This window comes from Sander vitreus, chromosome 22 (genome assembly GCF_031162955.1).
Source record: "Sander vitreus isolate 19-12246 chromosome 22, sanVit1, whole genome shotgun sequence".
NCBI lineage: Eukaryota > Metazoa > Chordata > Actinopteri > Perciformes > Percidae > Sander > Sander vitreus.
In genome coordinates, this window is record NC_135876.1 from 6,943,983 (window position 1) to 6,962,747 (window position 18,765).

General features: G+C 43.9%; 2 protein-coding genes across 2 annotated transcripts; one reads left to right on the plus strand and one right to left on the minus strand.

The window, feature by feature from the left end:
• The first annotated feature begins 2,265 nt into the window (after positions 1-2,265).
• On the plus strand, positions 2,266-3,848 carry gjd4 (gap junction protein delta 4). The gene is made up of 2 exons (XM_078280135.1): positions 2,266-2,329; positions 2,550-3,848. Exons 1-2 carry the CDS (start codon positions 2,266-2,268, stop codon positions 3,773-3,775), a joined length of 1,290 nt encoding a protein of 429 aa, XP_078136261.1. The 3' UTR covers positions 3,776-3,848.
• An 11,796-nt stretch (positions 3,849-15,644) lies between these two features.
• fzd8a (frizzled class receptor 8a) lies at positions 15,645-18,408 on the minus strand. Its single transcript, XM_078280924.1, has one exon. The coding sequence runs from the start codon at positions 17,988-17,990 to the stop codon at positions 16,245-16,247; it is 1,746 nt and encodes a 581-aa protein (XP_078137050.1). The 5' UTR covers positions 17,991-18,408; the 3' UTR covers positions 15,645-16,244.
• Between the last annotated feature and the right edge of the window lie 357 nt (positions 18,409-18,765).

Sequence of the window (18,765 nt, forward strand, 5' to 3'; positions counted from 1 at the left end):
TAAAGTTGGTGTGTGTATATGTAAGCTTCTGTGAGCTAATTGCCAACTTAAGATGTTGCTATTACTGTAGGTAAGTATCTTAAATGAGTTATTTACGTACTTGTTATTGAGTATTCTCACCCTGTGCTTACTTGAGCAGATGGTATGTTCCAGTTTAAATGAGGCTGAGGAGGTAACCAGCAAGAGGGTAAGCTTCTCCTCGGAACACGTACCTCCTATGGCGCCATTTTGATGCTACCAAGCCATCACCTCCCGTTAGCATTCCATTGACTGCCATTCATTTTGGCGCCACTTTGACAGCGAATAACTTTACATCTGAAGCGTTTAAAGACTATTTGTCCATTGTTTATTTCTAAAGAAACACGACAATGTATAAAAGGCTCCATTACCTTGTATCTGACGTTATGGCTCCGTAGCAGATGTTTTTGTAGAAATAGGCTAACGATTGTGTCATAACCACGCCACTTACTGTCGCATAGTAGAGGAATTACCGTATAGTACAGGAGAAGCGCACAGGCAGTTTCTACTCACATTAGCTGTTTAAGTGTAATTACTAATGTTAACTAGCATTTTAGTTAGCAATAATTAGCCTGTGCCTTATGTTATCTCCTTACATATACCTACGCTCTCCGTCTCTGCAAGATTGGGAATGATTGAGATTTCTCTTGGCACAGCTACCAGAAGACTTCCAACTTTCAGACAGGTTGCTCACGTCACATCTACGTCTTCGAGCTCAGTTGGAGGCTGCGCAGTAACGCTCAGCCATCACCGGAAAAGTGCTTCTAATGGCCTTCACTGGTCTCCGTCCAGAGACACGGGATCTGTTGGTCCATTTTATATATGTCAATGGTAACCAGTCACTGCCAGTCACTCCTCTGTGGTGGAGGTGAGGGTGGTGTTTTGCTGTGGGTTTTATGTTTGGGTTTTACTTTTATTTTTTTTTAAATATATTTTTATATTATTGTTTTAGCTATAGCCCAGTTAATCAATCGCTGCCCTCACTTGCTCAACACTCCATTCAAACGTTACCAATGCCACATAACATCTGCCGCCCTTATGCAATGTCAGCACTGCAGTGCTCATGCAAATGAATTGCAGGTGTAAGTCATTTTCTGTTCTATGTTATCAAAACAAAAATTCAATTTCACACAGTATTATACAGAATCCATTATATATTTCCAATCTTAGCTTTGCCGTCTATTCAAAATAAACCATGTGGGATTCGTACTGTGAGCCAGTATAGGTGCTAATGACCATTGTCATCTGTAGTGATTATAAGCCAAGCCAACTGTCTTTAGCCATAGTGGGATACACCAGAGACCTAGTCCATGAGCGAGGGTGGATGCAGCATGTGCGAAAGGAACTGATGTCTGGTGTATAATCATTTTAGGAGGGAACATTTTCATTTGTTAAAGTTTGTTTTAAGTTAAGAATTCATCTAATTTTGATTTCTTTTAAATTGTCTTATTCTGGTTCTAGTTAATCATAATATTAAAGCAAGTTCCTTGTAAGTACTGACTTGGAAATAAAACTGATTCTGATTATGACATGAACCTGATACCCATAATTAATGACTACACAGTAGGTCCTTATCAGTCATGAACTGGCATCAGCTGTGGGAAAATACAATTTACAACCTACTAACATTTCATGGGAGCTAATCCACCGTCTGCATAACTGCATGCTACCTTGATTCATCACTGAAAGATGCAGCAGCTTGTATTTAATATGGTACAGATGGTGCTTACCATTGTGCCTGGGAACTTAATACAGCAATTTAGAGTGAGTAAGAGGCTTGTTCCTCTCCTGTAAGGACGACCAGCGGCACCAAAATATCTCTGTAATGCCAGGACGGCAACATGCCTTTGGAAGTGTGTTAAGAATAGACCCACAATGGGGCTCACTCCCGTCTTCTGTTGTCTGAGGACAAACAGTTGTCTGCAGGGGACAGAGGAAGAGGTAAGACTTGGGTGACTCAAATGGATCATGTTGGATTTTCCCTGCCGGGACCTGGCACATATTCCCTCTAGGAGAAAGAGAGAGAAAGAGAGAGAGAGAGTCAGACTGCTGAGGGAATGTTGTGTCCGTCAACTTGGAGGTTATTGTGCCACTAGAAGCCACTGTGCCCCTTGGTAGAAAGGGTAGGGGAGAAGTGGCTGGATAGAGGGTGAGGTGCTGGCTCAAGGGTTTATCGTTTGTGTTCAATTCCCTTGGTGCCTGGAACTGGATGACTTTTTATTTTGGAGGGCCTTGAGCACAGCAAGCATGGCGGGATCAAGTGCCTCTGAGGTCATCTTCATCTCTGTCAGTCACAACATCACTTTGATGGGTGAGTTGACCTCACTGACACATTAACTGTAACTTCTGTATTATGTTGGTGTGCAGTGAAATGTTTTCTTTTCTGCAGATCTATAAACCTCAAGGTGAAATCTCAAACAGGCACTTTTTGCTAATATCTGCGCCTTGAGTTTTTTGTTGCAAGATTTGCCTTATTTCATGAATCATTGTCAAATCAGCACATTTTTAATCCCAATGTGCTTATTTTTCAGGAAAGATGTGGCTCATTGTGATGATTTTCCTCCGGGTCCTGATCCTCCTCTTTGCTGGTTATCCTCTCTATCAGGACGAGCAGGAGCGATTTGTGTGTAACACCATTCAGCCCGGCTGCGCCAATGTGTGCTATGATCTATTTTCTCCCATCTCTCTCTTCCGCTTCTGGCTGGTCCAGCTCATTATCTTGTGTCTCCCCTACATGATCTTTATCATTTATGTGGTCCATAAGGTCTCGAATGACCTCACTGTGGACTTGAACTCCTCGGGTCACACCAAAGCCTTGCCGTTGTTTAAGATCCACCAGGAGCCGTTCAGCAAGGCATCTGTAACCAAGATGCCTCTGGTGACTGAGCGAGGATGGGCCCGGTGCTTCACAGGAGCCTACATCCTCCATCTGATGTTCAGAACACTGTTGGAGGCAGGGTTTGGGGCAGCTCACTATTATCTGTTTGGTTTCTACATCCCCAGGAGGTTCCTGTGCCAGCAACCTCCGTGCACTACCCAGGTGGACTGCTACATCTCCAGGCCCACTGAGAAGACCGTGATGCTCAACTTCATGCTCGGTGTGGCTGCTCTTTCCCTTTTCCTAAACGTGTTGGATTTCATCTGCGCCATCAAGCGATCGGTTAGGCAGAAGAGCAAGAAGAAGGTGATGTCGGAAAAGATTTATGAGGAAGAGCAGTGTTTCCTTTCAGGCAGAGGAGCCTCCAGAGGAATAGACCCAAATGCCTCCATGGCTCAGCCGGATCTAGAGGCAGAGGCTTGTCACACAGGGAGTTTCCGCAAGAGGCAAGGCAGCAAGGGCTCTGGTGGAGGGGGTGTGCTGGCTTTAGGTCAGGAACCACCCTGCCTGGAGCGCTCCTCTCTTCCACGCTCTCCAGAACCTCCAGGCTGCAACACTAACGGGAACAATGGCTACTCTTTTTCCCAAGAGGAGGCTCCGGAAAGGAATGGCAGCGAGGTGGCTCTCTGCCCCCCAGAGCCAATGGGTACACCCAGATCCATTCGTGTGAGCAAACGCAGTCAACTCAAACCGCCACCTCCACCTAGACGGGACCTTGGGTTTTCCCCCGCGGAGCCAGCAGGGCCCTTCAGGGACGTTTCCACAGCAACAACAATCTGTACCAGAAGGGTGGGTCAGTATACGCTGGTTGAGCTGGGCAGCGGGGCAGAGTTACAGACCAATGATGATGGGCAAGAGAAAAGATCAGAGTGGGTGTGAGGGTTGGATTGCTTTATTTCCAGGTTATTTTGGAACACAAGGATGGGTCGAATAGATGTGAAAGCAATATGAGAAACAAACAGAGATAACCCAGGGCTTACACAGTGGCAACAACTGTTGGAGCTGACATCCTGCCATGCTCTGTACCTCATTTTAAAATGCAGACTGCACTGACATTTGAGAAGAATCCAAAACGGAAATGCATTCACCAGACACCTTTTAGACTCATGAGGCATAATCACATTTGCTGTGATTTCATCACGCCATCAGATCACATTGCCTTTGAGGAGCAGTAGCTGAGTGATGCAAAGCGACAATAATTCAAGTCCTGAATAGGACCTCTCTTAACAAAACAAGTGAAGAATGACAGGACACTCTAGCCTTGAACAAACCTCAGCCTTGAGAAAATCTAAAAGAGAGCAGTCCACCTGTTTCTTCCCTTGTTGGCTTTTACCCCCACCTCCCTGGACACACTGTCTATAAACAAAGACAGGCCTTGACCTGTCCCACATATACAAGCCGACCTACCGCCACATGATACCAAGGTCTCTTTTGTGTTTGGATCACTGAGGTCAAAGGACATGGGTAGTCTCCAGGCCCTGCGCTTGGGGGACCTTTTGGAATCAGAGGGTCAGGCCCAAATGAAAGGCAATAATCTGACTAAGGTGGTGTTATTTAACTCATGGAATGGAAAAGGATTCCTCTTTCAGAAGTGAAGGACACTATGAAGGCTCCGAAAGCATAGACTCACAAAGCAATTATGTTCCCCCATAGGGGCTCTGTATTTATGGAGACGGCTTGTCACTCTATTTCAGGGCCTCGCGGAGCTTAGGAGGTATACAAGCCTGAACATACACTGTGACTAGAAATAGAGCACGGCGGAGCGCTGCAAAGGAGCAGAGTGGCCCGTTGCCCTTCTCCTCTCTGCTTGCTGGGGCTTTGCTTTCACCTCGATCAAAGCTCAGATGAATGTGGGTCAGACACCAGCTCCCACTGTGACACACGGCAAGACAGTATAGTTCAATTAACTTGTTCCTTTGCTGAAATGTTTCCAGATTTTTAGCAGCAGTGTAACCTGTCAGTCTACTTTCTTGAAATCGCTGGACTATTTTATACAGGTGATTGTGAGGAGACTCCCACAGTAAATCAGTGGCATCACAGAAACACTTCCCGCTCTATAGCTGAGGGGCCATTCTCTGTGTAAACGGATAGCTCTTGATCTTCCTCCTCTTGTGGTCTCTTTGAAGGTGACAACAAAAGCTCAAAAGCCTCATATCTCACCTATCTACTGAGGGCTGCACCCTGACTGTCATAAGAGTGACCACAGGGGGTTTTCATGAGACCACAGCAGGTCTAACGGTGCCGCACCTCCTCCATACACAGTGTTCAGTGTAGAAGCCAAAGCTGGACTCAGTTATATTTGTGTGCATTGCAATTCTGTCCTTTAAGGTTGGGCAGATTGCAAAATGTTCTTGTAATTGTTAAAATGAAGCAATTTTTTTTTGTAATACATACAAATAATGAATAATCAATGTTATATTCTCACTTACCATTGAATTCATTTATATTGTCATTTAGTTTTGATTACAAACCATCAGTGCCTAATTCCATGAGTCATATCCCAATAAAATGTTCTTGTAATCTTCCAATACAATATCAAATAAGTGTATGTACAGTTTCATACGCTATTGTATAGTTTCTTTATGAAGTGAAAATTCTTTGATAGTTTGTTTGATCTCTTATGTCTCTATGTATCATTGACTCTTGACTATGACATTGATGACTTTAACTTTTCAAGGCACTTTATTGTAATTATTCTTGTTTGATCCAGTCCATTATGTTTCAGTCGTTTTACCAATACTGTAGTTTGAAATCATGCTGCCCTCCAGTGACGCAAAATGTGAAATGCTGCCCTATATTGAATCCAACACTTGAAGTCTGATGCCATCCGGCATTGTGATGACAGATTGTGATATGTGAATACATGAATCTTCATAAAACATTGATGTTGTGACTCTTTCCATCAATATATCAGGCCAATCTGTTAAAGACACATTTTTAAAACGTTTTTTCCCTCCTGAATTTCCTGTGCTGTAGATTTTCTAAACATTATTGAAGTGACCCCTACTCACAATAAGTGCGATGTCACTTCATTTGCTTTATTAGGCAGCAGTTCTTTCCTTTTGTGTATTTCAGGCCGTCCTTATCAATAATAACCTGTTAGGCTCAGCGGGTAAATTTGGCAGCTTGAGAGGCTGGGGCACTCAGAGTACAGTAAAAGATAAGCCACAGTTTGCAGGATATAGGGGCTTTATGGTTCTAAAAGCTGTTTTTAAAAAATGCAGACATGCAGATCAGAGTTGCAGGCAGGGTCGGATTAACCTGCCCTGGGCAAAAATGATCTGTGGGCCCAAATCAAGCCCCTCCTAGGTGTCCTGCCATGTGTTTAGAGTCACTGTTAACCTTTTTAATATGAAACCCCAATCTTTGCCTGATCTTAACTAAGTCCTTGAGTCCTTAAACACAAATTTCTAAGAAATTTATATAAGGAATAAGCACCATTTAAGGCCTATTTTAATCCTTTTCTGGCGAGTCAGGCGAGTGGATTATTTGTTTTTTCCCTTAATGACCCATTTAGTTTGCAGCACTGTTTGCAGCGGTCAGAGTCAGCCTTTAACTTGTTGCTGCATGTAAAATGGAATGCAGAAAAAAATCTAGCATGCCTGTTGTCACAAGTGTGTCCCATGCTGCTGATTATGCTGCCTGACAGCAAACAGAGCAGCAGCGTGGAGGCGTGAAGCATAGGGGGCTGTCCCAATGCTCATGTACAGTTGTTGATAACCCAACCAAAGCCTGTCAGAACCTGCTCTGCTGTGTCTTTCCCAGGGGTTGTGGCATAGACGCGTTATTATGGAATCCACATAACTTCTAGGAAAAACCTGCCCTACGAAGCAGCTTGATTGGTTGGGGTTAGGCATTGACCTTGAGTGGTTAGGGTTAGGCTAGCCGATTGGTCAGGGGATAGGACCTGAACAAATCTGGTTACGTTACCTTGCGTAAATAGCCTGGAAATCCAGACCCAAATCCGAAAGATTAAGAGTCTGGCAATGAGTAATGAAAATGGCCCAACTCAAGGGGCTGGTAGATTATACTACCTATACTATACTTGCCATATCCGGTCGGCAAAACGGCAAAAACGTCCTTCATGCAAAGGAATGATTTGAGCGCCGACTTCTGTTCCTCTTTTAGATAAAAAGCCAAGTTTAACTCATTCATTGTAGCGGCCAAAGCCGTTTCAAACAACTGGTGTTCATCCGTAGCCATCTTGCAATGTTTACTAATGACTTTGACGTTGCAGCGCTGTCGTCGTCTGTTTAGCTCGCCTCTGGCCTGCCTATATCAGATACACCGATGTGATTGGTGCAGCTCGGCTACAAGGGCATAGTTAATGAGCATCGTTACTGAATGCCAGAGTGACTCGCTGAGCAAATTCAAATTGCGCTCTCGCGAGAACTGGACCATTTGCCAAGCATGGACGCCTGACAAATGGTAGTGTGTGAATGCTATTGAAGGGCGGGCCTTTCTTAGAAGTTGCGTGGGTTCCATAATAACGCTGCATAGACTGTATCAAGTGAAGCTAAAACACGTTGATAGCCCCATAAAGGTCATAAACTCTGCCCCCTCCGTGTTAGCGACTGGACATAAGATAAGATAAGATAAACTTTATTGTCTCGGAGGAAATTTGTCTTGGGCAAAGAGAAGCACTGGCAACAGCTGCATACACACACATACACCAGACATTAACAGACAGTAAGCACATAACAATGTATAACAAGACAACAATGTGCTCTAGGATGAGCAAAGAATAAATAAGATCATATTACACAGGCCCTGATACAGTAAAGTATTGCACGGCTCCATAATAAAGTTAGTTATGCATAATATGGGCTATTCCCAAACAAAGGATGCAAAGTGTGGATATAGGAATTGCACATAGTGAGTAAACATGCACAGGTTACATTGGTTAAGGCCAACAAATTATTATAGTAATGAGAACAGGACTGGTTGATGAGCCAAATCTCCTAACGTTACAGTCTATGGGCCAAACTGGATGAACTCCAGCATAGTGTGGCTTTACTTATGTACAGAGGGAGGAAGTGGAGACGCGTCGTCCATCTTTATATACAGTCTATGGTCTTTAAAGCCAGTTACAGGCCTACAGCTCCTTTTCATATCAGCCTAAACCATTCCACTATGTTTGTTTCATCCTACTATGGATCTGTGTTTTCTTCTTCATTCTCTGTCTCAAATGTCAGAGACCAAAGAACTTTCCTCCAGGGCCTACTCCATTACTGTTACAGATACTGAGGAACCTGTTGAACCTCAGCCTGGACAACCCCATGAGGGACATTGATAGGGTAAGAAAAACACTGAGACGGGACGTGTAGCCTTTCATTGTTATGCTACTGACTCATCATCATCAGCCACATACATTCACGCCTAGAAGCTGTAACGTTACCTAGAAGCACAATAGAACTTACTCACACAGAGTGAGTATTCAGTGTGTGTAAGCAGCTCCATGGCAGAATGGCTTCTAGCGTGTTGCCTTCCCTAATAAAATTGTGCAGAGTATGAATTGTGCATTGCCTTAAGTGACACTGACTATAAATGCTAGTTATGAATTCCTCTAAGAATGTTAGCTGGTTTTGTTATATTATATGTATAGGAGGTTAAGACAAAACATGTGTGAAGGCCACTATATGGCCTCTAGCAAAGTTTGCTCAATAAGTTTTTATGTGACTCAGATTTACTGTATGTTTGCACAGCTGATTGGCTGTAAATTAAATTTGGCCATTTACTCTACAATATTGAAATAGGTTAGACAATATTCAATATTTATCGCACCGTTGTGACGAAAAGAGAGCTGAGCCAGAAGGCAAAGCTCTCAATCTACCGGTCAGTTTTTGTTCCTACCCTCATGGTCTTTTGTTTGTTCCTACCCTATGGTCATGAAGGCTGGGTCATGACCGAAAGAACAAGATCCAGGGTACAAGCGGCTGAAATGGGTTTCCTCAGGAGGGTAGCTGGCGTCTCCCTTAGAGATAGGGTGAGAAGCTCAGTTATCCGTGAGGAGCTCGGAGTAGAACCGCTGCTCCTTTGCGTCGAAAGGAGCCAGTTGAGGTGGTTCGGGCATCTGGTAAGGATGCCCCCTGGGCGCCTCCCTAGGGAGGTGTTCCAGGCACGTCCAGCTGGGAGGAGGCCTCGGGGGAGACCCAGGACTAGGTGGAGGGATTATATCTCTAACCTGGCCTGGGAACGCCTCGGGATCCCCCAGTCGGAGCTGGTTAATGTGGACCGGGAAAGGGAAGTTTGGGGACCCCTGCTGGAGCTGCTACCCCCGCGACCCGACCCCGGATAAGCGGATGAAGATGGATGGATGGATGGAATATTCAATATTCGTAGTAGCTGATTTTTAAAGGTTAGTCATCTTCATGCGCGTGAATTAATAGCAGATCCGTTGCATTTTAAAAGCTTCTTACTGTGCTTTCCCTAGCTGGGGCAGTGCTATGGAAACGTCTACAGTCTCTTCATCGGACCCAAACCGGCCGTAGTCATCAATGGGTCCAGGCCATGAAAAAGTTAATTGTGAGTCGGCAGAGAAACTCTAATTTCTCCTAAATAATGCCTGGCAGGCAGAAATGGGGACTAGACGAGTTGCACTTAAGTCGCACACACAGTGCCTTCAGACTTGACTTGAGACTCGTCCTCGAAAGACTTCAGACTCGACGCGGACTCGAGATGCGGGACTCGTGATTAATCTTTATTCTTAGGAAACGTCTGATGAACTGAATGTTACCCCGCTCCCTGCGTAACTTATAACCTATCTAAGTAACACGCGGCCACATGCGAGAGAGGACAACCAACATGTCGACCGCACCGGCAGCTGCTGTGCCTTTCATCAGAGGCTTTGGCTTTAAAAACTTCAGACAACAAGGCCCAAACAAAAGAAGCGCTGAATGCTAAATACGTGGTATCAAGATAAAGGATTCTGGCTCAACCACATATCATTTGATCAGATATCTGAAAACGCACCCTGATAGGTTGGCAAACATGTTTAGCTTAGCATTGGCCGTCGAACGTTAGCTTGCTTCTTGCTTTAGCCACGACCTACGGGAGGTTAACTCAGACTGTCGTCCACTAGATGTTATGAAAAGATGAATGAGCGTTTGTTTGTTTGCCGTAATAATTGTTACGTAATAATGTACTGGCTGCAATGCTTTGAATTCCTTATATACAGTATAGCTATGCAGTGTTCTGAACAGCCTGGATGGAACGCAGCACGGGTTACAACACTCATTATAACCACAAGAGACTTGAGACTTGACTTGGACTCTAGCTGAAAGACTTGAGACAGGTGGCAGGTGATTGGATGAACCATCTGTCTATCAGTCCGCCATTGTTGTTTTAAACAAACAGTCATGCCCACACACCTAAACCCCGCCCGTATCTGCCACTAGCTCCTCACCGGACAAATTAGGTTGGAGCCTGACAAGATGGATTTTCGTGACATGTGATCCCGCAATTCTTGTCTGATCTCATGATATTGTGACAATCCAGCTACCTTGCAAGGTAAACCAGGAGTTGAAGCATTGTTGATGTTACAGCTGCAATCCTTTCACTGCCATGTTTGACTGTTGGTCCAATCTTATTGTTCAGCTCCATAACAGTTTTCTTGCTGAACTGGTATTTTGAGAAAAATTCAGCAGCATCTTACAACTCATTTGGGTAATCAAGTCCCTTAACTTGATTACTTTGCTCAATCCATCTTAATAAGGTAGCCAGTTTAAAGTTAAACCTCCTCAAGTGTAAGTTTAAAGTTAATACTGGATCACAGTTTAAAGTTTTGGTGCAACAGAATACAATTTAATCTAGATTTAGAGTAACGACTAAACTGACCTTTTTAAAGACATTTTAAAGCTAGTTTAAAAGTTTGGCGCAACATGATTTAACGTTAAACCGTGATTTTAAAACAGGTTTAAAAATGAATCCTTATTGGTGCAACCCAGCCTTAAGGATTGCTACTTTCACTAGTTAGGAAATGAAGAAATATATTGTATACTACATATTTTTCTTTTGTTGTTGTTTTTAATCATGTTTTTAACTGTTTAACTGGTAGTATTTATCAGTTACTATTATCTATTTAGAGCTGGAAGAGAAAAGACAATGGCTAGTTAATGGCTCCCTCTAGTGGACAGAATTGAGTATTGTGTTTAATAAAGTTTTATTTGTGTACATCAGCAGTATGGCACAGGCTGCTTCATGGGGGAAAAACCTATGAATGTCTTAAGTTTGGTATAGTGGGCCACTTTGTTCCATCAGACTGATTGGAGGAACATATCTCATTATGGAGTATAAACTGTAGATGAAATATGTATTTTGATATCTTGGATGAACAATAATAAAGCATTCTGATTTGGTTTAATGCACCGTTCAAGGCCTTTGACCTTCGGTGGAAGGAGCTATCTGAATTTGCCTGTGGTTGAGCTCAGGTGTGGTGTGACACTCATTTTACAGCATAATAATAATAAAAGGGTTGTCCTTTAATACCATATTACATGTTAATTATTTAAAAAAAAAAAATCTTTGTAAATAATGCAAAAATGCTGTATTTAAAAAAAGAGATGCGACCTATTGAGACAGCAAGGAACTACCTAATGACCATTGATATGATTGAGCTGAATTGTTTTCAATAAATACTATTTCAAATTCAAATGTTTTGGCTAAATTACGTGATTTTATTTCACTTGACATTAGAGTAACAGTTACAGTTTGTACATAGAAGTAGGACCACCTTTTTTTTTTCTTTTTTTTTTATATAAACTAAACGACAGCATCGCTCTCATTGGCTGCTTATAGTCTGATTGTTCTGCTGCTATTTATTATCAGAACCGTGACATCACACCCATTTTCGGTGATGAGTGTGGGCGCGTTTGTTGCACTAAGATCGCCCCCTAATGTGACCCTACCCAGAGTGAATCTGGCAAAACACTCAGCGCTTCAGATGAAAGAAGTTTTCCTTTTGTGTGCATGTCAGTCAGTCAGTGAAGGAGTGAGGGAACACAGTGTTCTGCCGCTGTGTGTATGTGTGTGTGTGTGTGTGTGTGTGTGGAGGTGGGGGTGGGTGGGGGGCTTGGATTGGAAGAGGCAGCAGGGGTGTACTGTAAGGACTACTAAACCACAGAGGCATTGTCACTGTGCCAACGGGGAGCCGGCTTTTTATGCTCATATCTTTGTTCTCAGTCTCAGTCATAGTGCTCAAGTAAATCATTTATTGGTGAAGAACTGCATGACTGACAATATTAATTGTCTATTTATTTTTTTTAACCAAACAGCAACAGCCTTGATGACGTCCAAGTCCCATTGAAACTATAACCATGAAGCCTGAGCGCTGAACCCCTCTATTTTCCAACATCTGCCGTCTGAAATGGCCAGCTGGGAATAATGTGCCTGAGCTGGAGGTCAGGAGCTTCAACGTTAATCTAAATTAGGTCACAGAAACCCGAGGTCACTGTTATGCTTTATGCATGGAAGAATACACTTGCGGAAACTCTGGGGTTTTAGTGCTATTGTTCATCTTCCACTGACAAAAGTAATCTGGAAAATAAAGAGAAATGAGAGCAACTAGCATATTTATGAAACCTAATTTAATCACGTGGCGGTGCTTTGAACTACAATTTTGATGTACATGCTTTTGGTAACAGAGCGACAAAAAAACTGTAAAAGCAACATATAATTGACTAGTTTTGGCACATTTTTATTCTTAATATCGTTACGTTTTGTTTTTGTAACTTATGCTGTCACCCATGTGAAATACTAAACAATGATATATATATATATATATATATATATATATATATAAGTATATATGAATGAATATAGTTGTGTGTCGTAATCTTTAATACAAAAACAACTAATGCAGATCACAAGCTGCTGTCCACAGCTGCAATATCCTCCTGATGCATTAAGAGATAAAAACAAACACCTTCTCTACCTCCTCCCAGATGCGTCGTAAGGATCAATAGTATAAAAAAGCAGGACGTGCCTATCATCCTTCTACTCTCCTCTGTGTCTGCCTACCATCAAACGCTGCCATTTATATTTGATAGACAACAATGTCAGATTGTTCCTCCTGACCCCACAAATGAGGCTTTACACATCTGTGTACAGAGAGTGATGGAAAATGGCAAGAAGACAATTCAATCAGTTGCATGGAAGGTCATCTCCTGGATTTATACACGGGTTGATGGATTTATTTGTTACCAGATTTGCTTATTACACCTCTGCACCAATGCAGCCCAGTAATATCCCTTACAAATGTTATGGGCCACAGGTAGCAGTCGAGAACAAGCCCTGACAAGATAATTGGCATGTCCATAAAATCCTTCCTAATAAAAGTAAACCATAAAGTCAGACTTGACCTGGACTATTACCAGTTAATACCCAACCATTCGGAGCGCCCTGCCCTGTCTGTGTGAAGGCTCGCCTAATGGCTCTCTCATACTTTCTCCTGTAAACTGCACTGAACTGTGTCGCTGACCCCTGTGGAGGAAACAGGCAGTTACCTTTTAATTACAATGTGTGCATAACGGCCAAGCCAGGTCCTAATGCTTTAAGTGCCTGGACAGTTGGTTTGTGGAGCCAGGGAGTTTGGTATTATCAAGGGGGGGGGGGGAAGAGAAGATGGGTCAGGGTGATGTGTTTAGCAGTGAATGTCAATTTTAAAATGTCTAATAAATGGTCTTAAGAGTGGTTCCTGAACTTTGACTTACGTGTCATAAACTTCTCATTAAAAGTAGGACTTTCTTTAAAGAAGCTAATAGTAACTTTATTTGTGATTTGTCAGTTCTGACTGCAGCGACTCAGAAGTGTTCACATATCATAATGGCCTAGACTATTAAGATGACAATACCAATATATGCCATTTGGGATACTATAAATGCTACACCATTTTGTAAACATAGCCATACTGAGAAATCCAGAGAGAGTTGTGTGGAGCTGATAGTCTTAATTAGCTTTGTAGCAACTCATTTGGCAATGGCTTCAATGTAAGCTTTAACTTTAAACGTGCTTATTTTAGACATCATGACTCCAGAAAAAAAGATGTATGTTTACTAATGATTTTTAGTAATGACTACTAATGTAAACTTGATTTGTCTACTGCATCAACTTACCGCTCTGTGTTAATACAACTTGACCTGTTCAATTTCACCTTGTGTAAAAACGTAGACGGTTTTAAGACAACCGGTTTCCACGCAAATTTCTAGTAAAGTCAACTCATTTGGGATAACAGTGTATCATCATACACATGTGTGTAGCTGCTACCTCTACTGAAGAGGTTTATGTTTGGCTCTTATTCCTGATTCTAAGTTTAGGAGCAAAATGACATCATTCTCAGAATTTTGACACCCCGGAGTTTCAAGTGAGGCTTGTGGAGGTGTGCAGTTCTGCTTCTGCCACTAGGTGGAGCTGCATATTAATGTCACTGCTATGAGGCTGCCAGTGAGAGCTGGAGCTGCACATAGACTGAGGGTTTTGAGGTAAAAATGAGAAAAACAAACTGCAGGACTGAAAGCAACCGTGACAACTTGATGGAAATATAGCAGCAATGGGTCAGATCATGAACTTAGAACTTAGAATAAGTTGTTTACCAAACAGAGAGCAGTGCAATATTTACATTTTCTATGAAGGTTTAAACTCCCAATCTTGAGCTTCACTGACTTTAACAAACTACTCAAAACTGTTGATGAACTACGTGCAAGAACAAGGCTAAAGAAGCCGCTCTTTTGATCTTAAGAAAAGTACATTTTTGTTATGACTTCCATCTTCATTGCCTGGTGTCTGCATCATTGCTGACAGCACTGATGCAAGATTTATATGGCTGATTTACACTCCCAACAGATGCATGTCTGCACTACAGTGAACAAGAAGCTTTGGGGGTTTACATCTTCAGTCTAAGTGCAAAGGAATAAAGAAGGAACAAAGCAGTAACCACAAAGCCCACTGTCACTATTGACCAGAAAATCAAAGGCATTTCTACGCTGGGTTACAGTGTATCATCTTATGCCAGCGCATTGGGTTAATTGGGACCAAACCAGATACATTTGTAGCAAAAAAATGCCTCGATTAGGGGGCCCTAAGATGTGAGATCATGTGAACAGACCACCTGTGGGGCTTTCATTGCCATTTCAATATCATTCATGTCAAGGCCCCTGCACTCGCTGACACAGCTTGAGCCGAGGGAGAAGATGTTTCAATTCAGCCTCTGCTGAAAAAAAAAAACCAAACACAAGACGCAGGGGCTCTGGCAGGTTTCAGCGCTGACAAACTCAGAAAGGCGAGGGGTTCCAAAATGCTCTTTCAATTGTAGGACGTCAAAGCATCCAAATGGGGACGTTTAGAGGGAACCTTGGCACATCAGACAGACACTCCTAATACACACCACCTTTATACTAGGCTGTTAAAAAAGAAAGATCAAAGTTTCTGCAGATGAAAAGGGTCTGTTCCCTGCATTTATACCCCCATTCACCCACCTCCTCTTTTACTAAATTAAGAAAGCGGGCTTCGGCAGGCATGTGAAGAGGACTTCAACAATTATGGAGATGCTCCAACTCAACCCCTGCCTCTAATTACCGTTCTATGATGGTTAAAAGGGCTTCCTTTTTAGCCAGGACGCTCAAAAACTGCTATTCCTGCTGCCATCCTCAACACGGTGACCACAAGGGAACCACAAAATATGCCTGCACATGCTTGAAAACTGAACAGCTTCCTTTGCATGGGAAAACACTGCAAAGTTACACAGAAGTTGAGATTTATCAAAGGTTTTATTGTCAAAATAAAGTTCATATTTGCTTTCTCACAAACAGAGACATCTACACTTTGTACAAATTTACAATAGCTTATAAAGTTTTCTTTTATACACAAATGTACATGTTTTTTTTTTTGTTTTACATAACTTTTATATAAATACATTTGTAATTACAAAATGAACGACCCGTAAAACACTTGGGCACTATTAAGGCTTAATTTAAACCATCTTTGATGTGATTGAATTATACAATGTTATCTGGCACTATGCAAATGAAATGGCAATAACAACCCAAATGCTCTTTGTGTGAAGCTAGTTAGGAACAAACCGGTCTCTCTGCCTACAACAAGTAATGCCCAGGTTGCGTAAAAAGCTACAGTCTGTACCTCTAATACATATAAACAGGGAGGAATTAACCTGTGTGAATGTCAGGTACATTGTTTCAACCAGCTCTCCCCACAGAGGTGTGTGGATGTTTGGGAGAATGGGGGGGAGGGCACCTCAGCAGCAGTTCATTACTATGCAAATTGCCTAAGACAGGGAGTGATGGGTTATCTCCCAAACAATTAGCAGTTCCCATAAGCTGCTTTTTTTTTCTCTCATTCAAACCTGGGACAATGGCATCTGCTTGGGGCAAGACACTGAGCTGGCCGTTCCTGACCTCCACGTTAGTCCTGTGCTCACGTCGCTGTACATGGAGCCACTGGTGCCTTTACTGCCCCAGCAGCACCTGGTGCAAAAAGTCCTCCAGGAGTCCAAAGTTTTACCAGACCAGATCCACACTCCGGACGTGATGCCCACCAGAAGGCACATAAAGTACTTTAACATAAAAACGGCATAGTCCGGACTCCTGCGGTCCCTCTCTAACAAACAGTTGGAGCAGTTGTGTGTGATCTCCCAGCTCTGCCTGTTGTGCTGCTCATAAAAGTAACAGGAGACTATGATAGTGGCTGGCACCGTGTAGAGCACTGTGAAGATGCCTATTCGAATCATCAGCTTCTCTAGTTTGTCAGTTTTGGTGCCACCTTGTTTGATGACGCTGCGGATCCTGAACAGGGACACAAATCCGGCCAGGAGGAACATAGTGCCTATGAATAAATAAATCACCAAAGGGGCTAAAACAAAGCCCCGCAGGTTGTCCAGGTTCTGGTTCCCCACGTAGCAGATGCCAGCCACCGAGTCTCCGTCCACGGAGCTCAGAGCCAGGACGGCAATGGACTTCATGCTGGGGATGAGCCAGGCGGCCAGGTGGAAGTACTGGGAGTAACTGGCGATCGCCTCGTTGCCCCACTTCATCCCGGCTGCGAGGAACCAGGTCAGAGACAGGATGACCCACCAGATTGAGCTGGCCATGCCGAAAAAGTAAATAAGGAGGAAGACCACAGTGCAGAGTGCGGGGCCGGTGGTCTCATAGTGGATGTGCTCCACATCGAACTCCCGGTTGCACGCCACGTTCTCGTGCCCGGCGATCAGTCTGACAATGTAGCCGGCTGACACAAACATGTAACAAGCTGAGAGGAAGATGATTGGTCTCTCTGGATACTTAAACCGCTCCATGTCGATGAGGAAAGTGGCGACCGTGGCAAAAGTTGACACGAAGCACAACACGGACCAAAGTCCTATCCAAAAGGCGGTGAATGCTCTCTCGTCGTGCGTAAAATAAGGGTTGTGGCACGGCATGGCGCAGTTCGTGATCTGACCCGTTTTGACACGGTTATAGAGTGGGTGACGGTCCGTGTTCACCGGCACCATAGGCTCCAAACACTTGCACCCCGGCTCACATGGGGCGGCAGGCGGCTTGTATTTCCCAGGCGCGCCGGGTCGGCTGGGCTTATTTTTAGGTGGATTGTTACCCTTACCGGGATGGTTGGTGGGTTTGGAGAGGACAGGAGAGACTGTAGTGGAGTCGGTTCTGTTGTAGTCCATGCACAGAGTGTCTGGGTTGCCTTGCACCGGCAGCAGGTCGCATTTCATCCTGTCCGGCCAGGGGAAGCCGTACTGCCTCATGAGAGGCGCACAGCCAGCCCGGGCTCTCTCACACACGCTCCGGCACGGCGGGAGAGGTTTCTTATAGTCCTCCAGGCAGATCGGGGTGTACATGCTGCACAAGAAGAACTTCAGGTCAGGTGAACACTGAATCTCAACCAGAGGCCAGAACTGGTGCACCTCCAGTCCAGCCTCGTCCTGCGTGTCGTGGTTAAACTGGTTAGGCATGTAGGTGTAGTTGTAGCCGACCCCCTTACACAGAGGCACGGCTATCTCCTGGCAGGTGATCTCCTTGGCCGTGGTGCAGCTGGATCGGGGCAGGAGAGCGAGTGAGAGGAGCAGGTAAATCCCAAACAGGTCCATCCCTCCGGCGCGTTGTATCCCCCTTCTTCTGCTCTGGTAACAACAGCAATAAATCCTCTCAGCCGTCTGCTTTTGCCTCTGGTCCGGTTAGATGTTGCGCAGCGAGCCCATCTCGCTTCTCTCAGGATCTTGCACGGAGTTGCAAGCGATGGGCAAGCCGTGTTTACTTTCAGCTGAGGAGGAGGAGGAGGAGAGAAAACAGGCTTCAGGGCGGCGAGCAGCAAGTCAAGATGGCTGAGAGGAGAATCCACCTTCTTCTGGAAACAGCTTTCAGTATCCTCAGACAATATGTTATTAAAAACAAAAACAAATGCGACTGTCCGATCGCTACAAACGGAAAAATGTGGGCCTGGTTTCTTTTCTTCAAAACACAGCGACTACATTCAGTCGGCTCGTCCCACCTTAGTCCTGGTTCCCATACAAATCAACGGCTTGGAGACGAAGCTATGCCAATATATACCAGAGCCTGACAGGCGACACCCCCAAAAGCCGCTCCTCCAATCACAGAGCGACAGGGGCGGTGCTTTCCATCAGTCAATCAAGTGTTTTACCTCAAGATGTTTTGTTATATGGCTCATGACCACACTAGTTTCACCAGTGTCTGTGGCGCCGGGATACGGGATGCTGATGTGTTTGATAATGTAGGAAACGATGGAGCATCATCTGACAACCAGCTGATGATGACCACTAGATCAAACTACCACATATTGAGACAAATAAGTAGGCTTCTTCTTTCAAAAATACCCAATCTTTATAAAAGTGCAGATTATAGGCA

What these genes read in the sequence shown, in the direction of transcription:
- gjd4 (XM_078280135.1), top strand. Translation starts at nt 2,266, where the DNA reads ATGGCGGGATCAAGTGCCTCTGAGGTCATCTTCATCTCTGTCAGTCAC. An exon ending in TCACAACATCACTTTGATGG is followed by an intron (nt 2,330 to 2,549) that starts GTGAGTTGACCT and finishes CTTATTTTTCAG; the next exon opens with GAAAGATGTGGCTCATTGTG.
- fzd8a (XM_078280924.1), bottom strand. Translation starts at nt 17,990, where the DNA reads ATGGACCTGTTTGGGATTTACCTGCTCCTCTCACTCGCTCTCCTGCCC.